Source organism: Carassius carassius, chromosome 4 (genome assembly GCF_963082965.1).
Source record: "Carassius carassius chromosome 4, fCarCar2.1, whole genome shotgun sequence".
In the NCBI taxonomy this organism is placed as follows: Eukaryota; Metazoa; Chordata; class Actinopteri; order Cypriniformes; family Cyprinidae; genus Carassius; species Carassius carassius.
Window position 1 is genome coordinate 33832821 of NC_081758.1, and position 16891 is coordinate 33849711.

Sequence of the window (16891 nt, forward strand, 5' to 3'; positions counted from 1 at the left end):
CTTGATTTTTAGGTGTGCATAATAGCGTGATCTGTCTTCATTTTTGTATGTCATATATCCTGTTGTTGCTTCCTTTAGAGTATATTTCGACTGCCACACAGCCTCACTTGCAAACTTTGTTATTCTAAAGCTATTTTATTAGCAGGAATAGTAGCAAGTCTCTACTGTATATAAAACAATATTCCCTCCCAGCATAGATTAAACTTTACCTGCGTCTAATCTAATCACACTTAATCAGAATTTATCAAAAGGAAAACAATCTAATACAGTCAAAGAGTGCAGTAGTTCGATTTCTCAAGCTGCATGTTTTTCTGCTGCAATGAAAATTGCTTAGCCTTAATCTATCCAATAAAGAAAAGTACTCTGTATCTTCTTCTGATTTCACTATGAGCCCGGGTACCTGTGAGTGTGTGTGTGTGTAAACTGTTTGTATGGGATTTGTGAGACTGAGCTGCAAGTTCTAATTTAGTGTGAAAATGTCAGGAGGTTCTTTTCCTCTCGCTCTTTCTCTCCTTTTTGTTTGATCAACTCGGTGACCTTTCACACACTGAGTTTACACACACATATACACGTTCTCATGCAGCTCGTGGTGTAGTGTTGAGGCAGATCACATGCTGGCTCCCTGTGTTTGGTCTGTTGTGAGACACTGCCCCCTGCTGGTGCATGCTAGTGCTATACTCGGTTATTACACTGATGTCTTGTGGTTCGCGGGAAAATCATAGTTTTTTTTAATTAATGTCCTGTAAAGCCTAATAATAGCCAGAAGCACAACTGTAAACAGCTGTATCAGAAAGCATCATTTTTAGGGCTGGTAACACTTTAAACAATAACATTACGGTAGTTAATTCATTAGATATCAAGAGCTTAGAATAAGTGTTAATTTTAACAGCATTTATTAATCCAGGTTATTACTAATTTATTTAAGTGTATTATGTTATATTGTGTTATAATGGGTTGGTATGATGTATGTAAAAAATAATATTAAACTAGAAGAATAAATGCAGTAAAAATACTGCCTGTTGTTTGTTTATGTTAATAATAATTAAATCGCATAAACTAATGATGATGAATATAATTTTCGGGCTGTAATTTGGGGTTGGTAACAATTTATGATTGGTATTCATTAACATTAGTTAATGAATGAACAAACAATAAACTTATTTGAACAGCATTTATTCATTTACAGTATGTTGTTTTTAATTTATTTAAATATAGTAGGCCTAAATATGTATTATTATTTTATTTTGTACAGAGTCTTTAAAATTTGCTTTCTCAAAGCACTTTACAACAAAGACAAAACAGCAGAATGAAACGAAGCATAAAATTGAAACAAATACAATAGTATATAATATTACTGAAATGTTAAAATGTAGTAGTATACATTGAAATTAATATAAACCTAAATTAATAAAAGGAGTAAAAATATTATTTTCATAGTTTGTGATACTGCTAACAAAATGTATTAACTAATGTTGATTAATTGAATTTTATTGTTTTATTAATATTTTTATTAATCTGTTTGTTTGTTATTTGCAACTCAACTGTAAGCCTGTAGCTTATTCAGCAACAGTGAGGAAGCTTATTTAAATTATGTTGCAACATTCTGTTCTGCACACAACACTGAAGGAATTAGTGGAAATGGTGTGTTGACTTTGATCAGTTCCCTCCATCCAGAAGTAATAAGTACTGAATATTTCAGAAACATACCTCAAAGCAGAATATGCGCCAACGTAGGTGTTGTAAAGAGAAAATTCTTAGATCTGATATGAATGCAGTAATGACTTGAGATAAAAAGTGTTTTTTATTATTATTGTTATTCAGATCAGATACGCTGTCTCAAAACCTAGCTGCCTATCTAAACTTTGTTTTAGGGAATTTTCCTTTTTAAAGGCATTTTACCTTTTGCAGTTGTTCATTTAGCCACTATCCAAAATGAGGAAGACAGCACAAATGATTCAGCAGTAATGGTACCATGAGAAGTACTGCACTTCAGAGTTTCAGAATTGCTTAGAAAAGCCGAAGCTACAATTGTGATAAAACGGAGAGGCACTGTGAAAATACTTGATTTTTTTTATTATTATTAGGATTATTGTTTATGTTTTTCAAAGCCAGCTTGTGATGTTTTTGGTCTTTTAATGGGCAACCTATTGTATCTGACAGATCTGTAAACAGCAAAATGCAAGAATACATATGGTTTTAAAAACGCTTTCAACTGGCCCTCTGCCTGGCTGGTGTTCCCCAAGTCTTTTTTTTAATTTGAGACCCCTAATTTAGACATTCTTTGAAAGTGGTCGAGGAACTGGAGGGAGTTGAAAAGATCATTCCACCATCGAGGAATAGTGACATTTCAGCAAAGTGATTTTTGTGTCTGTTGATTTGATTTGCAAAAGTGAGAGGCTGCTCAATATGCACGCATTAATGTCTTGGTGCAAGTTTTCTGGCAACCAGTGAGGTGAGACGAAGGCATTAGAATGATCGATTCAAACATTCAAAAGCACCTATAATGCCCAAAAATGTGTCTAGGTAGGCAGCTCATTAACTTTTGACACATAGCCATATTAGTTGTGCTCGCTAAGGTAAGCATCACTGTCACTGTTTCTCCTACTAAGAAAACCTTAGCAACCGCATAGCAACTACTCCCCTCATATTTTCTTCAGATATAGTTTTAGAACAAGAATACAGTAGAGTTTTAATGAGATAACCCATGTGGATTAGATGGTGGTGCCTGCACAGTCAATCCATTTAGTCCCTTTTGAATTCAGGTTTATTTGTTCAGCGCCTTTTGCAATACACATTGTTCCAAAGCAGCTTTACAGAAGATGGAAAAATAAAGAAGATAAAAGAAAATAGTGGCTTACAACCCCCCAGTGAACAAGGAAAGGAAGGAAGAAGTCCCGAAGATGTTTAAGTAGATGAAGAAGAAACCAGCATTTCAAGCAGGCTCAACATTTAGAGTAGAGAAGAACATGGCGGCTGATGTCTCTTGATCTAAACCGCAGGCCTTTGAAAGCTCAAGAGTTTCATCAAATGAAAAGCTTTTACTCTTTTACATTATTGTGTTTGGCCAGACACACGTACAGTATATGAAGTAAATTGGCAGTGACATTGATTAGACATAAATAAATCAGGGGCAGAGACGATGAAGAGGCTTGAGCTGTTTTCTTCTAAAAACTACTCTAGAAATAGAGAAAGAGAAATGAAACATGTCAGAAGTATTTCACCCACTCATTAGATCACATGACTAGTCCACAAAAATTCAAATGTCAAGTCATCTGTTCCTCTGTGGTGCATCAGCGGATTTTAACATTCACCTTTAGAATGTAGCTCACACCCACACATTTGTCTTTCTGTCATTTTGAGGACTTTCATACTGAGCTAATGATATTTTCTATCCTATAACCTTTTTGTAATTGTCATTAAGACATTTAGTGCATTTAATAAGCTGTTTAAGCTGCTGTGTTTGTAGGTTCAGTCTTTACTTTCTTTAAAATGCAGACACAGTACAAAGTCCATCAAAGGAAACTAATGCTGTGTAAAACTGTGTCCTGGTTGCTTAACACAGTGTTCATGAGTTCACTAATCCCTGCTTATAATGAAAGTAAACAGATTTGGCTTGCTGTCAAAGACGGGACTGCAGCTTGAGACTCTAATAAAGTTCTTAAGAACCCCTGGACTACTTAATAATGAAGTTAGTAATGAATGAGTAGAGGAAGAGGTGGAGTTCAGGGTTGGTGGGATGCTGGAGAATTATCACAGCAGTGAGATAATCAACTGTTTATGTACTTTTGCATTATGATTGACACGATCAGATGAAGCACATCTCAAAACTTTATTTAGATCTGCATTTGAGATGATCATATCATGAAAGTTTTACATTTCTTTGATTAATTAAAATAAGTGACTTGTGACTTTTGAAAAATTATTTTTATAAACATTAACAGTAAAGAAAACAAAGAAAGTGTAACTAAAAAATAAAAACATACATATATCAGAACAATAAAACATTAATTAATTTGTATTAAAAAAAAAATTTGACCAGCACACCATAACATAACGAGGATGAAACAGAATAGACATACTGATGTTCCAATTTGTGTATAACTAACAATAAAAACATCCTTTACATTATAACTTCAGGAAAGTGTGATTACAATTTAACAAGGTCCCTGATCATTTCAGTTCCACCTTCACAGTTCAGCACATTTCAGTAGATAGTTTTATGATCCTGTCAAAACGTAATTCAGTCTTTGCAAAGAGGTCGTTATTGATGAATTCAGCAGCATGAATTATATTGGACCCAAAAGCAAAAGGAAACCCAGGCAGCAAGTAAGTGAAGCAAAGCGTTGTTTCTCATTTCACATGTGAAGAGGGCGTTTACACAGAGGTCTTAAAGGGAGGGCAGCAAAAAACAGCCTGTTTACTGCTGTTGTAAGGGTCAGGAAGAGAATGGAAAATTGTCATAAAAAACTAAATTATGACACACGAAACCTTGACTAGTGTTTCAGATGTCGTCTGGGGGGAATAAAAAATTAAAAAAAAAAATGCATGATATGAACCCTTTAAACTCCCTTACATGCACATGCATTTACACTCATCATTTAAACTTTCATACATCTTTCAATCTCTTTCTCACACACACAAACTAACAGAAAGTGTGTTAATGAGCAGATATAACTCTGATGGACACCTCATCAACATGACCTTGCCGACTGGAGAGGTCAGCAGTTTCCATGGAAACATGGAGAAAGCTGTCAGAGTGGAAGCCACTGCCTCGAACAGAGAAAACTTTATTATAATTACAAACCACTCTGCGGATAACACTATCTACACACTTCGACAAGGTGAGAGAGTGTATGTGTGTGAATCTCCTGATTACTTTTTATGATGGTGTCAAAAACAGAGGTCACCAAAAGTATTTGAACATATCAGCCACATTTAGAGGGACAGCTCACACAAAAATAGAAATTCTGTCATTATTTCATGTAATAAATGTGGTCCTTTTCAATCTGTTTCTGTCTGTCCAGCTCACTCTGTTAGTGTGTACGGCGTTAGAGATGACGGCTCTCTGTGGGTGACATATGCCAGCGGGATGGACGTTACTCTCAGTACTGAACCAACCGTGTCATCCGGGCTGTTGGCGGGGGCATCGGCAGGCCTCGTCCATCCCACAGTTGGAAGGTGCAACATCACTTTGCCGGGGGAACCAGCTCACAGCCTGATAGAGTGGAGACAGAGACGCGAACAGGCCAAAGGGAATTACACAGCATATGAACGGAGACTTAGGGTAATACACAGGCACACACGCAGCATATGAATGCAGACTGAGAACAATAATGTGTTTTCTGGATGGGGTGACCAGGGTATAGCATGTAATACAATATAATTTTCCATCCGAAATTTCCAATGTGTGTCACACATTGTTTTGTGAGGTGTTTACAGAATGAGATTGTAAAATTAGAAATCTTTGTTAATTTAGGATGGCTCTTAGACTTCAAATGCAGTAATTATTTTGTGTTCCCCTTTGTGCTTGAACAGCTGAGTTTTTTAGGCTAAGTTAACATTAGCGCATGATTAGATTCAAGTGAAGCTGTCACAGCAAATGCGTCATTCATCACTGAGGTCAAGTCAGTGAAATTGCTAACTAAAATGGAAACAAATTAGATCCTAACTCCTCTTATTCATCCAACGCCACATAATTGCATTTCTTTCGTTATTTAGTAAAAAAAAAAAAATATATATATATATATATATATATATATATATATATATATATATATATATATATATATATATATATATATATATAAATCATTTTTTGGAATTGAACCCAGGTCGTTCTAAATGAAGAGTACTAATCTTACCTCTGACACTGCATATTTCTAATAATGGTGCTACACTGAACTTTAATTAGCACCATTGTGCTTTAAGCTTTAATTGCATTATTTTTTTTTTTGATACCCTACATTAAAGTAAACTTTATTTATTTGATTTTATATGCACGTTTTCTTCCTAAAAAGGAGGGGGAACGTTCTGACAGAATTCAAATATTGGATATTTATTTTGTTGGTGATTTGACGTGTTATTGAAACTTAAGCTTGAAAAACAGTTTTGTCTTTTGGTCTTTCCCCATTCAAGTATTCATACTTTCCTGACTACTAATAGCTGCCCAGGATGTTACCAAGATGGCCACAGAGCCTTATACCCTGCGTTTCAGACACTGTTCCAACTTCCCTTTCAAATAAACTCCAAAAATCTTTCTCTTCTCTATTTCATTCTTTCCAATATTCACTCTTTCTCTGTTCAGTTTCACTTCTTGGTTGCAGATTCAGTATTACTGTGCTTTATAGGAAGTACAATAACACTTACTTATCTTGATTTTTTTTTTCTTCACCAAGGCTGCATCAAAAATAAAGTAAAAACAAATGGTGAAATATTGTTATGATTTAAAAAATAAAGAAGTTTTCTTTTTCAATATATTTTAAGATTTTGAGCAAAGTAGAATTTTCAGCAGTCTTTCAGTCTACAGTGTCACATGATCCTTCAGAAATCATTTAAATACTGTATGCTGATTTGGTGCTCAAGAAACATTTCTTGTTATAATTTTTTGTGGAATGCACAAAACATTTGTTCAGGATTTGTTGATGAATAGAAAAAATAAATTAATTTCAAATTCAATCTTTATATATAATTTTTAATTTCCTAAGATGGTATATATTTAATTTTTTTTAATTAGAGCGAAACGGTTACAGTGGCTGAAGCAGTTATTGAGGCTGCTAGCATTAATAATAACAAATTAGAAAAACAATCTAAAGGCAGGTTCATCTGAGAGTAAGACACAAGGCAACAATACCAGTTTCTCACTGTCCCTCATATTGTGAAAGGCAAAGACACAGTGTGCTGCCAGTACAAAAATGTCTGCCACAGTGCAGTATTATTAGAGCTAGATAGCATTGTATTTTACAACCTTTATTTGGGTTTCCAAATGTGATATAACCATGTTTTGATTGTGTTTGTAAAATGGTTTATTTTAATTAGGCTCAGAAAATTACTCTGGTTGTAGGGGGCATGTGTGTGTTAGTACAATTAATTGTAGGGCTCAGGACCAGCCCAGCAAGGGGTCTGTTTTCTTTACTCAACTCTTCTCATGGCAGGGTTTTATAATGATATGGGGATCACTGAATTAATGTTATTGGCCTAATTCCACCCTGCATGTGTTATTTGCGGTGTTCCCATTTACTTGTAAGATTTTTTTTAACTGAATATTGCATGCAAGGCCTCAGTTGGATGTTTTTCCCATTTGCCTAATTTCTAATTTGTTACTGGATGCCACACCTCGCTGCCGTAAAGGGCAGCCGACTCAATTACTGATTCTAATAAATTCAGCCAAATTCTAACAGGTATCTCTACAGGACATTATCTTTTTATGGGAGCTTCTTGAAGGTCCAAACTCTGCTGTCTCCCCTTTCAGTGGGAGACGGCCAAACTGCTTCATTTGTGAAATTAGGAGCTTCAAACTGTTCCACAATCGTTGTCAATTCATTGATGTATCTGCTGAATAAAGTTGGCCATAACAGCATTGCTCCCTCTGTGCCCCTGAGAAAGAAATTTTCTTCTTTTACTGCCAATTTTATTGCACACATGTTTCTGTGTACTCTGATATAATAAGATCATAAGTTTTACTTTCTTTCTCATCCCCTTCTCTCGCTTAGGCTCACAACAGGAACGTGTTGTCTATAGATTATAGTCAGGAGAGTCGGGTCGGGAAGATATATGATGACCACCGCAAGTTTACCCTGCGGGTTCAGTACGATGAGAAGGGAAGGCCTGTGCTCTGGACTCCCAGTAAATACAGTCAAGTGCGAGTAACATACTCAAGTGAAGGTCTGGTCACCAGCATACAGAGAGGCAACTGGACAGAGCGCAGAGACTACGATAACGGACGCATCATCACACGGACCTGGGCCAACGGGAAGATCTGGAGCTACACTTTTCTGGAGAAGGTGTGTACTGTATGTGTGAGAGGTGAAACTACGTCTGTGTAAATCTAAAATAAAAACAAAAACGGTCAAGAACATGTCCAAGTCGTATTTGACACCAAAAATGGGATGAAAGAAATCATAACTTGTTAATTTCTTTTTAATTAAAAAAAATCCCGAAATAAAACATTTAGCAGATGCCCTATGGTTGTGAGATGTTTTGTTTGGTTTATTTATGTTATTGTTTCAACATTAATATTTTACATTTGAAAATAAAGCCTTTTTCTTTTCTTTTTTTTACTTTTTATTCTTTTTTCTTTTCTTTTTTTTATTCTAATATTGTTTTTTTATGACAAGTGCCCTAATGATCAGAATCAGAAAGAGCTTTATTGCCAAGTGTGTTTACACACACACAGAATTTGTCTCGGTGTCAGAAGCTTCCAGTACAGAAAGTACAAACATACGATAGAAGATAAATTGTAAATAACAATAACGATATAGTAATAAAATATAGAGAAAAAGAAAATGTCAAGAGACAGAATCGTGAATGTGCGTATGTGCTCTTTACAGATGAAGGTTTTGATGAGTTATTACAGAAGTACAGTCCTGAGGTGTGTTATCATTACCATAGTGGAAAAATCTCATTCTCTTTACTATAATGGCAAATTATATCAGTATTAAATTTAACCATTTACATTTTATTTATAAAAATGTATTTATTTGTAATTAATTTCCTTGTTAAACTCTTGTTTGTGCTATTTTGATTTGGGGGTTTAATGTGACATTTTCATGAGTTCACGGTTCTTGTTCTTCTCTTAGTCTGTCCAGCTGTTGTTACACAGTCAGCGCCGCTATACGTTTGAGTACGATCAGACAGACTGTCTGCTGTCAGTCACCCTCCCCAGCATGGTGAGACACAGCCTGCAGACCTTTCTATCTGTGGGCTACTACAGAAACACCTACACCCCACCCGACTCCCCCACTTCCAGCTTCATGCAGGACTACGCCCACGATGGGCGCCTACTCCAGAGCCTGTACCTGGGCACAGGCAGGCATGTGATCTACAAATACAGCCGAGTGGCCCGGCTGGCTGAGATCCTCTATGACTCAACACTTGTTACCTTCACCTACGACGAGGCAACAGGTGCTGTGAAAACCATCCACCTGATGCATGAAGGATTCGTTTGCACCATCCGCTACAGACAGACAGGTACAACACTTTGACAATGTTATCTGACAGACATTTTGACAGCAGGGTGGGCGGTGTGAACAGAATCTTGTATCACAGTGTGAGAAATTTTATATTATGGTATATATCAGAATTGGAAACCGAGAAGTGCTTTTTATTCTGATTTTCTGACAAATTGTTTTTAACCAATGTCAATCAATGTCAATGTCTCTTTTGTTACCAAACAAATGACTCCTTTGAGTGGACAATTTTAGTGAATTAATAACATGCAGAACAATGACTTTAACATGTTGATTCTGTTCTGGTGAATCAAACTGGCTAAGTAGTTTTAATTAAAATTCTATTATTACATAGTTATTGGAATTAAATTTTCCTCAATATTTCTTTCTTAAGAGAATTGTTATAACGGTAATAATTTAACTATTTATAATTCCAATCTGTAATTTATTTTTGCTCTAACAATGTGGTGTCAGTTTTGGTTAATCTAGTGCAGGGGTAGGCAATGTCGATCCTGGAGTGCCGATGTACTGCAGAGTTTAGCTCCAACCCTGAAAAAAATAACTCACTTGTCTGCAGCCTTAGTAATCCTGAAGACCTTGATTAGCTTGTTCAGGAGTGTTTGATTAGGGTTAGAGCTAAACTCTGCGGGACAGCAGCACTCCTGGACCGACGTTGCCTATCCCTGATCTATTGAATTAAATAAAAAATTACATGCACTAATAAAAGATATCTACCAAAGTAAAAACGGTACAGCAAAATCCCTACCAGTTGGCACTTTTTGCCATCACATTATATATATACTGGCATACTAATCAGCCCTAATTGACAGTCAGCCCTAATTTTTCACATATTTAACAAGTTATGCTGTAGCCAGTAACTAGGTGAAATGTTTAGATCGATTAGAAAAGAGACAGGTAGCACCATGGCATATTTGCACAAATAAACAGGTTAGGTGATAGTCCCATGAGACGGAGAGACAAGTAAGAGGAGTGAGCAGTTGGACAGGTATTGCACCAGTAAACATAGGTTGACGTTTAATCTTCTTTTTGTCACTTCACTTGCACTTGCCTCCTGCTTGGCTGATCTAAAAGTGCTTTGAATCACAATCAGCCCTCTGACAGTGGGGGAGTTCGGCCTATCTCACACTGTGGCATAGCTGACTCATGCTTTACCTCACCTCTGTGTGGCCCTCTGCTAACTTCTCATTATTTCTCGGATTCAGGTCCTCTGGTGAGTAGACAAATATATCGTTTTAGTGAAGAAGGATTGGTAAACGCTCGCTTCGACTACAGCTACAACAACTTCAGGGTCACCAGCATGCAAGCTATGATCAACGAAACGCCACTTCCGATTGACCTCTACCGCTACGTGGACGTGTCGGGACGAATCGAGCAGTTTGGGAAGTTCAGTGTCATTAACTACGACCTAAACCAGGTCATCACCACGCATGCAATGAAGCACACTAAAATCTTCAACCCTGAAGGGCAAGTGATCGAGGTTCAGTATGAGATTCTGAAATCCATATCCTACTGGATGACACTGCAGTACGACAGCATGGGACGTGTCACAAATTGCGATATTCGCATTGGCGTGGACAGCAACATCACACGGTATGCGTACGAGTATGATGCAGATGGGCAGTTGCAATCGGTAGCCATAAATGACCGGCCACAGTGGCGTTACAGCTATGACCTAAACGGAAACATCAACTTACTGAGTCATGGTAACAGTGCCCGTTTGACACCACTACGCTACGATCTCCGCGACCGGATCACACGCCTTGGTGAGATCCAATACCGCACGGATGAGGATGGGTTCTTGCGTCTCCGAGGCAACCTACTCTTTGATTATGGTTCGAATGGACTTCTTTTGGGTGCCTATGACCGGGACAGCGGACAGAGGGTTTGGTACCATTACGATGGGCTCGGGAGGAGAGTGGCCAGCCGCAATAGTGATGGAGCACAGCTGCAGTTCTTCTACGCTGATCTGATGGAACCGACGCGGGTGACGCACCTATACAACCATAGTAGTTCGGAGATCACCTCCCTCTATTATGACCTTCAGGGACACCTCATTGCCATGGAGATAAGCAGCGGCGAGGAATTCTACATAGCATGTGACAATGCCGGAACTCCTCTTGCGGTTTTCAGTAGCCGTGGCCATGTGGTGAAGGAAATCCGGTACACACCTTACGGAGACGTTTACAGAGATTCCAATCCCACCTTTCCTCTCGCCTTTGGATTTCAGGGGGGCCTCTATGACTCTTTCACACGATTGGTGCATCTCGGTCGACGTGACTATGACGTGGTTGCTGGAAGATGGACGAATCCAAATCATGAATTGTGGGCGGAGCTAAGTGTGAATCCCAAGCCATTTAATTTGTATGCATTTAGGAATAACTATCCTCTGGGAAACCTTCAGGATGTAACCAAGTTCACAACTGGTAAGAGACAAGTTTTTTTTTTTGTGACTATTAAAGGAACCACTTTGAAAGTGTATAAGCTAAAGTTATCTTTATCATAAAAACAGAATTAAAATCTTCAGATTCACTTCTGCTTTGGGTTGAAATTAGAATTAGGGGGGCGATGGCAAGTCATCATGCTAATATCATGCTTTTGGTCTGGCTTTGTGAGCTGCGATTGTGCTCTTATTTCAATGACATTTCCCTAAGGGGAAATGAACAGCAGAGAAATAGCACTTGGCAGAGCTGAGATTCATTAGTTAGAGCCGAAGCAACTTGCTGTAGTTTAATTACTAGGACAGTCTCCCTCAAGCTAACTAGGGTCAAGTGTCTTGCTCGAGGCTACATTGGCATTACACCAAGATTTTCATAACCTCAGGATCAACTCCATTTTAGAATAGTCCTGCTCTTTTTAACTGTTAAACTACTAGTGTCCTGTTGAATGCAAAACGAGCAACAAAACAAAAATATTTTTTTATATGTAAATGTACTTATATGAGCAGAATAGTTCCTTATGTAGTCTTTTACTATGACTAGCTAGTTCTATGAATTAACTTTAAACCATTACCCGTCCAGGCTTTCATGATAACAGTGTTTTGAATCTGTTTCTGTGCAGATATCAGTAGCTGGCTCCAGCTTTTTGGGTTCCAGCTTCATAATGTGGTTCCAGGGTTCCCCAAACCAAAGGTGGAGAACACAGAGCAAACATATGAGATGATGGCCACACAGATCCGCACACAAACATGGGATACCAGCAAGGTGAGTTGAGGTATCTCACAGCATGGTATTTATTGCCAACACAATTATTTTGAATACCTATTTAGTTTAGTCTTATAGAAAAAATTTTCTTTAAAAAAAATATTTTTCATCATTTGTTAAACAGTTGGGCCTGTCAAGGTTCCAATTTGACCAAAAAGCACCATAAAAGTATCTAAAAAGTATGAAATTCTTTATTATGCTTATGCGTTATGTTCCAACTCTTCTGAAACCATGTGATATCTTCTTGACACATTCATGAAAGTGTTAGCAATGTCAGATTCGTAAATGAATCACACTTCATAAATCAAATCTTTTTTAATTAAATGAATGATCCAGTTGACAAAACCTAAATGGAATGTGCGCAAATCATACATTTCTCCCATTTAAATCTCGAATTCAATTCAGTTGTGTTGGTCCATTTGTTGATAAACTTCCTTTAAGAGTTCATTTTGTGCATCAAACAACACTCGTGGTAACTATGTCATAACATCTCGCCTCACCTCAGATTGTACTCGGCATCCAGTGTGACCTTCACAAGCACTTGAAAAACTTAATTTCATTGGATCGCCTTCCGATGACGCCAGCCAATGGGAAAATCGGAGGTCATCAGGGCCGCAGACCCATTTTTTCTGCCCTTTCTTCAATTTTTGGCAAAGGTGTAAAATTTGCAATCCGTGAAGGAGTAGTGGCGACTGAGATAATCGGCGTGGCCAGCGAGGATAGCCGGCGTGTGGCTGCCGTACTGAATGGTGCTATATACCTGCGCGGCCTCCATTTCACCGTGGAGGGACGTGACACACACTATTTCACCAAGGCCGGCCCACTGGAAGCAGATCTGGGAGTGGCCGGGGGCGGTGCCGGAGGTGGAGTCCGAGTGTTAGAGAATGGCGTAAACGTCTCAGTGTCCCAGATAAGTGCTATGGTTGGAGGGGAAATGCGGCGATTTGCTGACATTGTGCTCCAGCAGGGGGCGCTTAGCTTTAACATTCGTTATGGAGCAACACCGGAGGAAGAACGCACAAGTGTGCTAGAGGCAGCACAAAAACGAGCTGTGCAGGGGGCATGGCTATGGGAGCAGAAGAGGGTCCTGGAGGGGGAAGGTGGAAGTTTGCCATGGACTGAAAAAGAAAAGGATGAGCTCGTTGCAGAGGGCCGTGTCTCAGGGTATGATGGATTCTACGCTCTACCTGTTGAACAACACCCTGAGCTAGCAGACAGCCCCTTCAACATTCACCTGATCAGACATGTGGAAACTGGTCGCAGGTAACAGCGGCACCTCAGCACACCTCTACATGCCTACACACCCCTTTATACACTCCAAGCTACCACATATCTCTTCAGCTTTTTCTAGAACCCCAACCAAACAAAGCGAGACTCTATTGCCTTTAAAATGTGACAAATGATGGTATTGTTTTTGATTTAGCATTTGTTTATGCACTCTTTGCAAGTTTGGATTCCTGTTTTTGGTTTCGTTAGGTAGATTTTGTTGAAAGTCGTTCTTGTTTTACAGTGGCTTAACCGTTCTTACAAAAGAACAAGCCTTGCTTGCCAATCTGAGGGCGCAGAGAACGATTCACCTGTGACTATTCCTGCCATACATTAAGGAGTCTTCTTCTCTACACATGCTGATTCTCTCACTTGAGCATGTACAGGTATCATTCGACTTTATGGGAATCTGGAATCAAACTGACTATGGCATTAAATCTTGCGAACCTGAGGGGTTTCCTTGTGATTGAGTTCTGTGTTAAACATTTCTCAGTCGATCTGCATTCCAGGATTTATGTAGACAGCTTTCAGAGCCCTCGCAGTTCGAATGACCTTCCAGAAACCCAACATTTCAACGGAGCTCTAAGAACTGTCATATCACAACAGCTTTCTGGAGTCCTTGAGAAGTGTCTGAATCAAAGCTGCCACAAAACCTAACCCCTGGGCTGCAAGGGATTCGCAGTGTTTGGAGTTTTGGCAAGAGCATATACACCACCTTGTGTTGTTTCTGCTTAATCAGTGTTGACAAAGCTGAGAGAATTACGCCGCTGCTGTGGAACACAAATTTGTTCGTTTTTTTTTTTTTTTTTTTTTTTTTGGGTTACAACTTTACAGTTAAACTCATTTTTTCCAAATGTAGAAATCTAAAAAATATTATCTGTGGAAATTGTGCCTTCCTGGTCTGCTAGAAACGATCACATGAAACAGGCTTAGACATATCGTACATACTCAACTTCAATATTCATCACATGCCTTAGTTATATGCAGTTATTTATTTTGGATTATTTATTTTAATTTTTATTTATTTATTTATTTTTGATGGGGAGGGGTTTGGCTAGCGGGAGCCAAAAACATGAATGCTAATATGCCTGCGAGGTGAATTCTTGTGAACAGACCCCAGGATATAAACACATTGGCATAAACTCATTTCATATTGCTCATTTTTATTTTTTATCATGTGATTTCACTTTTTTTCTGTTGCTTTCGCTTTTGCTGTACCGTTAATAGTGAAGCTCACATCACGTGTTTGTCATTTCAGTTTCTTCATGAGTGTCAAAGATCCAAACGTGTTGAATATTTCCAGTACTTTGACAGGTCCTTTTCTCTGATCCCTCTCGAAACTAGTAGGAGACCTGAGGAGGAAGATATGTAGGGAAATGAAAGAATCACCTGCTGAAGAGTGGTATTTTTGTCTTTTCCAAACTATTAAAGTCTGCAGCACTGTGGGTAGACGTTCTGTGTGTAGGACTCTTGATATGAGCTTGTATATCATTAATGGACAATTGTAGACTGTTGATAGATACTGGACTATTTATACATCACACTCAAGAGAATTAGGAGTAAATGTATTTTCTTGTGAATTCTGTGGATATGCTGTACCATCAAGCTTTGTAATCTTAATCTGAGATATATATTTGCACTGAATATAAGGTGAAGAGACAAATGCATTAGACTGAATTTTTAGAGTGTGCAAATATTAACAGATTCGTGTAAGAGGTGCTCTGAAAGCACGTTATGTTTCCAACATTTTGCAGATGTTCATTTCAATCGAAGTATGATTATGTTGCACGAAGAAGAAAAAAAATTGTGGCAGAAATATTTTTCTTTCGGTCTCAGTTTGCATCTTTGCCATAATCACAATCATTGCTGAAGTGAAAAGGGAAAACTTTTTTTCATGATCAAATCATATTCCTTTCTCAAAAGTCAAGTACTAAAAATACTTCAGTGTCCTCTCCTTGGCCAAACAAGTTCCTGTGGTGTATATTTGGCGCATAGGCTTTATGTACACAGATTAATGCAGTTCGTTAAACATGCCTATTTAAAAACAAAGTACTTTGGGCAGTGGCCTTTTTATAAATAAAAAAACAAATGTAACCCTTTCTTCTGTGTGTGAGTATTTGCGCAGAACAGCTGAAGCACTTGCTAACTCCAGATTGACATCTTTCATTTGTATCATTTGCACCTTTTTTCCCTCTCGTTTTTTTTTTTCTTTTTTAAACAGTGGAGCATTCAAACACAATGGAATGCATTGTTTTATATCAGTTTAAAGAATCATAAAGATTCAAATAGAACATTCTTCTGCTCATATTATTGTAACATTGAAAAGAAAAAGTCAATTATGTTTTTTTTTGTTGATTTTATTTTTAACATCAGAAATGCTCTGAATTCCTTTAAACACAATATATATATTTTTTTTACATTAATGTGATGATATTATTGCAGAAATTGCGGCACTAAATTAATTTTATTAGAAAATGTGGACACAAAACAGTTGTTTCTTCTTCAATTTCCAGAAGTAGAATAGTCTAAAACAAGTTTTTACACCGGAACACTTGTTTATTATCAAACCTTCATTAAAACAAGATAGAAATCAAGCTCATGAAGGATTTGACATTTTATTCAAGGCCTAAAATACTGAATATACTGAATACAGAGTGTCTCTGTAGTGATCTGTATTGCTGATCAAATCTGAGGTGAGGATTACTGAATGTACTGTATAGCTAACATGAGTTGGAGGGGGTTTAAACAGAAGAAAACATTCAGTTTTTGTTGACAGACAGACGGTACAGTAGAAGGGATGTATAATAAGGTAATATGATGGCCAATTATTTAATCTATTCTAGCAAAGCATTTATTGTTTCTTTATCTTGTGGATTATTTCCAGCTACTTCTGTATTTGAAATTCATTTGATTAAAAAGGTATATTTCTTCAGCATAAGACTCTAATACACTTAAATACACTTTTCAACATTTTTACAATTTACAGGACTTTTACAACAATTCTAAAATTTACATTAAGAGACCCCAGAGAAAATACTCTTGTTCACATTTAAAGCATGTCAAAACTGTTCTAAGGTGTCTGCTTTGACTTGTGTGTTATTATTTAGGTTTGTTTACAGGATACAAAAGAGGAACAAAGATGCCTTGGTCTGGGATCTTGAAGGCAGCAATGAGATTACTGACTTTCCTAAAGAGTCTTTCCTTTATTCCAGGAGCCATCTGATGAGAGAAAAAAAAGGT

General features: G+C 37.6%; 1 protein-coding gene across 2 annotated transcripts in view; it reads left to right on the top strand.

Moving 5' to 3' along the window:
* Positions 1–16133, top strand: part of LOC132139877 (teneurin-1-like) — a 154297-nt gene extending 138164 nt beyond the window's left edge. For both annotated transcript variants that reach the window (XM_059548546.1, XM_059548545.1), the window contains exons 26-32: positions 4669–4841; positions 5025–5284; positions 7710–8000; positions 8796–9186; positions 10388–11608; positions 12243–12385; positions 12891–16133. In XM_059548546.1, coding sequence (XP_059404529.1) covers positions 4669–4841; positions 5025–5284; positions 7710–8000; positions 8796–9186; positions 10388–11608; positions 12243–12385; positions 12891–13652 — 3241 coding nt within the window. In that variant the 3' untranslated portion in view covers positions 13653–16133. The remainder of the gene's footprint in view (positions 1–4668; positions 4842–5024; positions 5285–7709; positions 8001–8795; positions 9187–10387; positions 11609–12242; positions 12386–12890) is intronic.
* Positions 16134–16891: the final 758 nt, after the last annotated feature.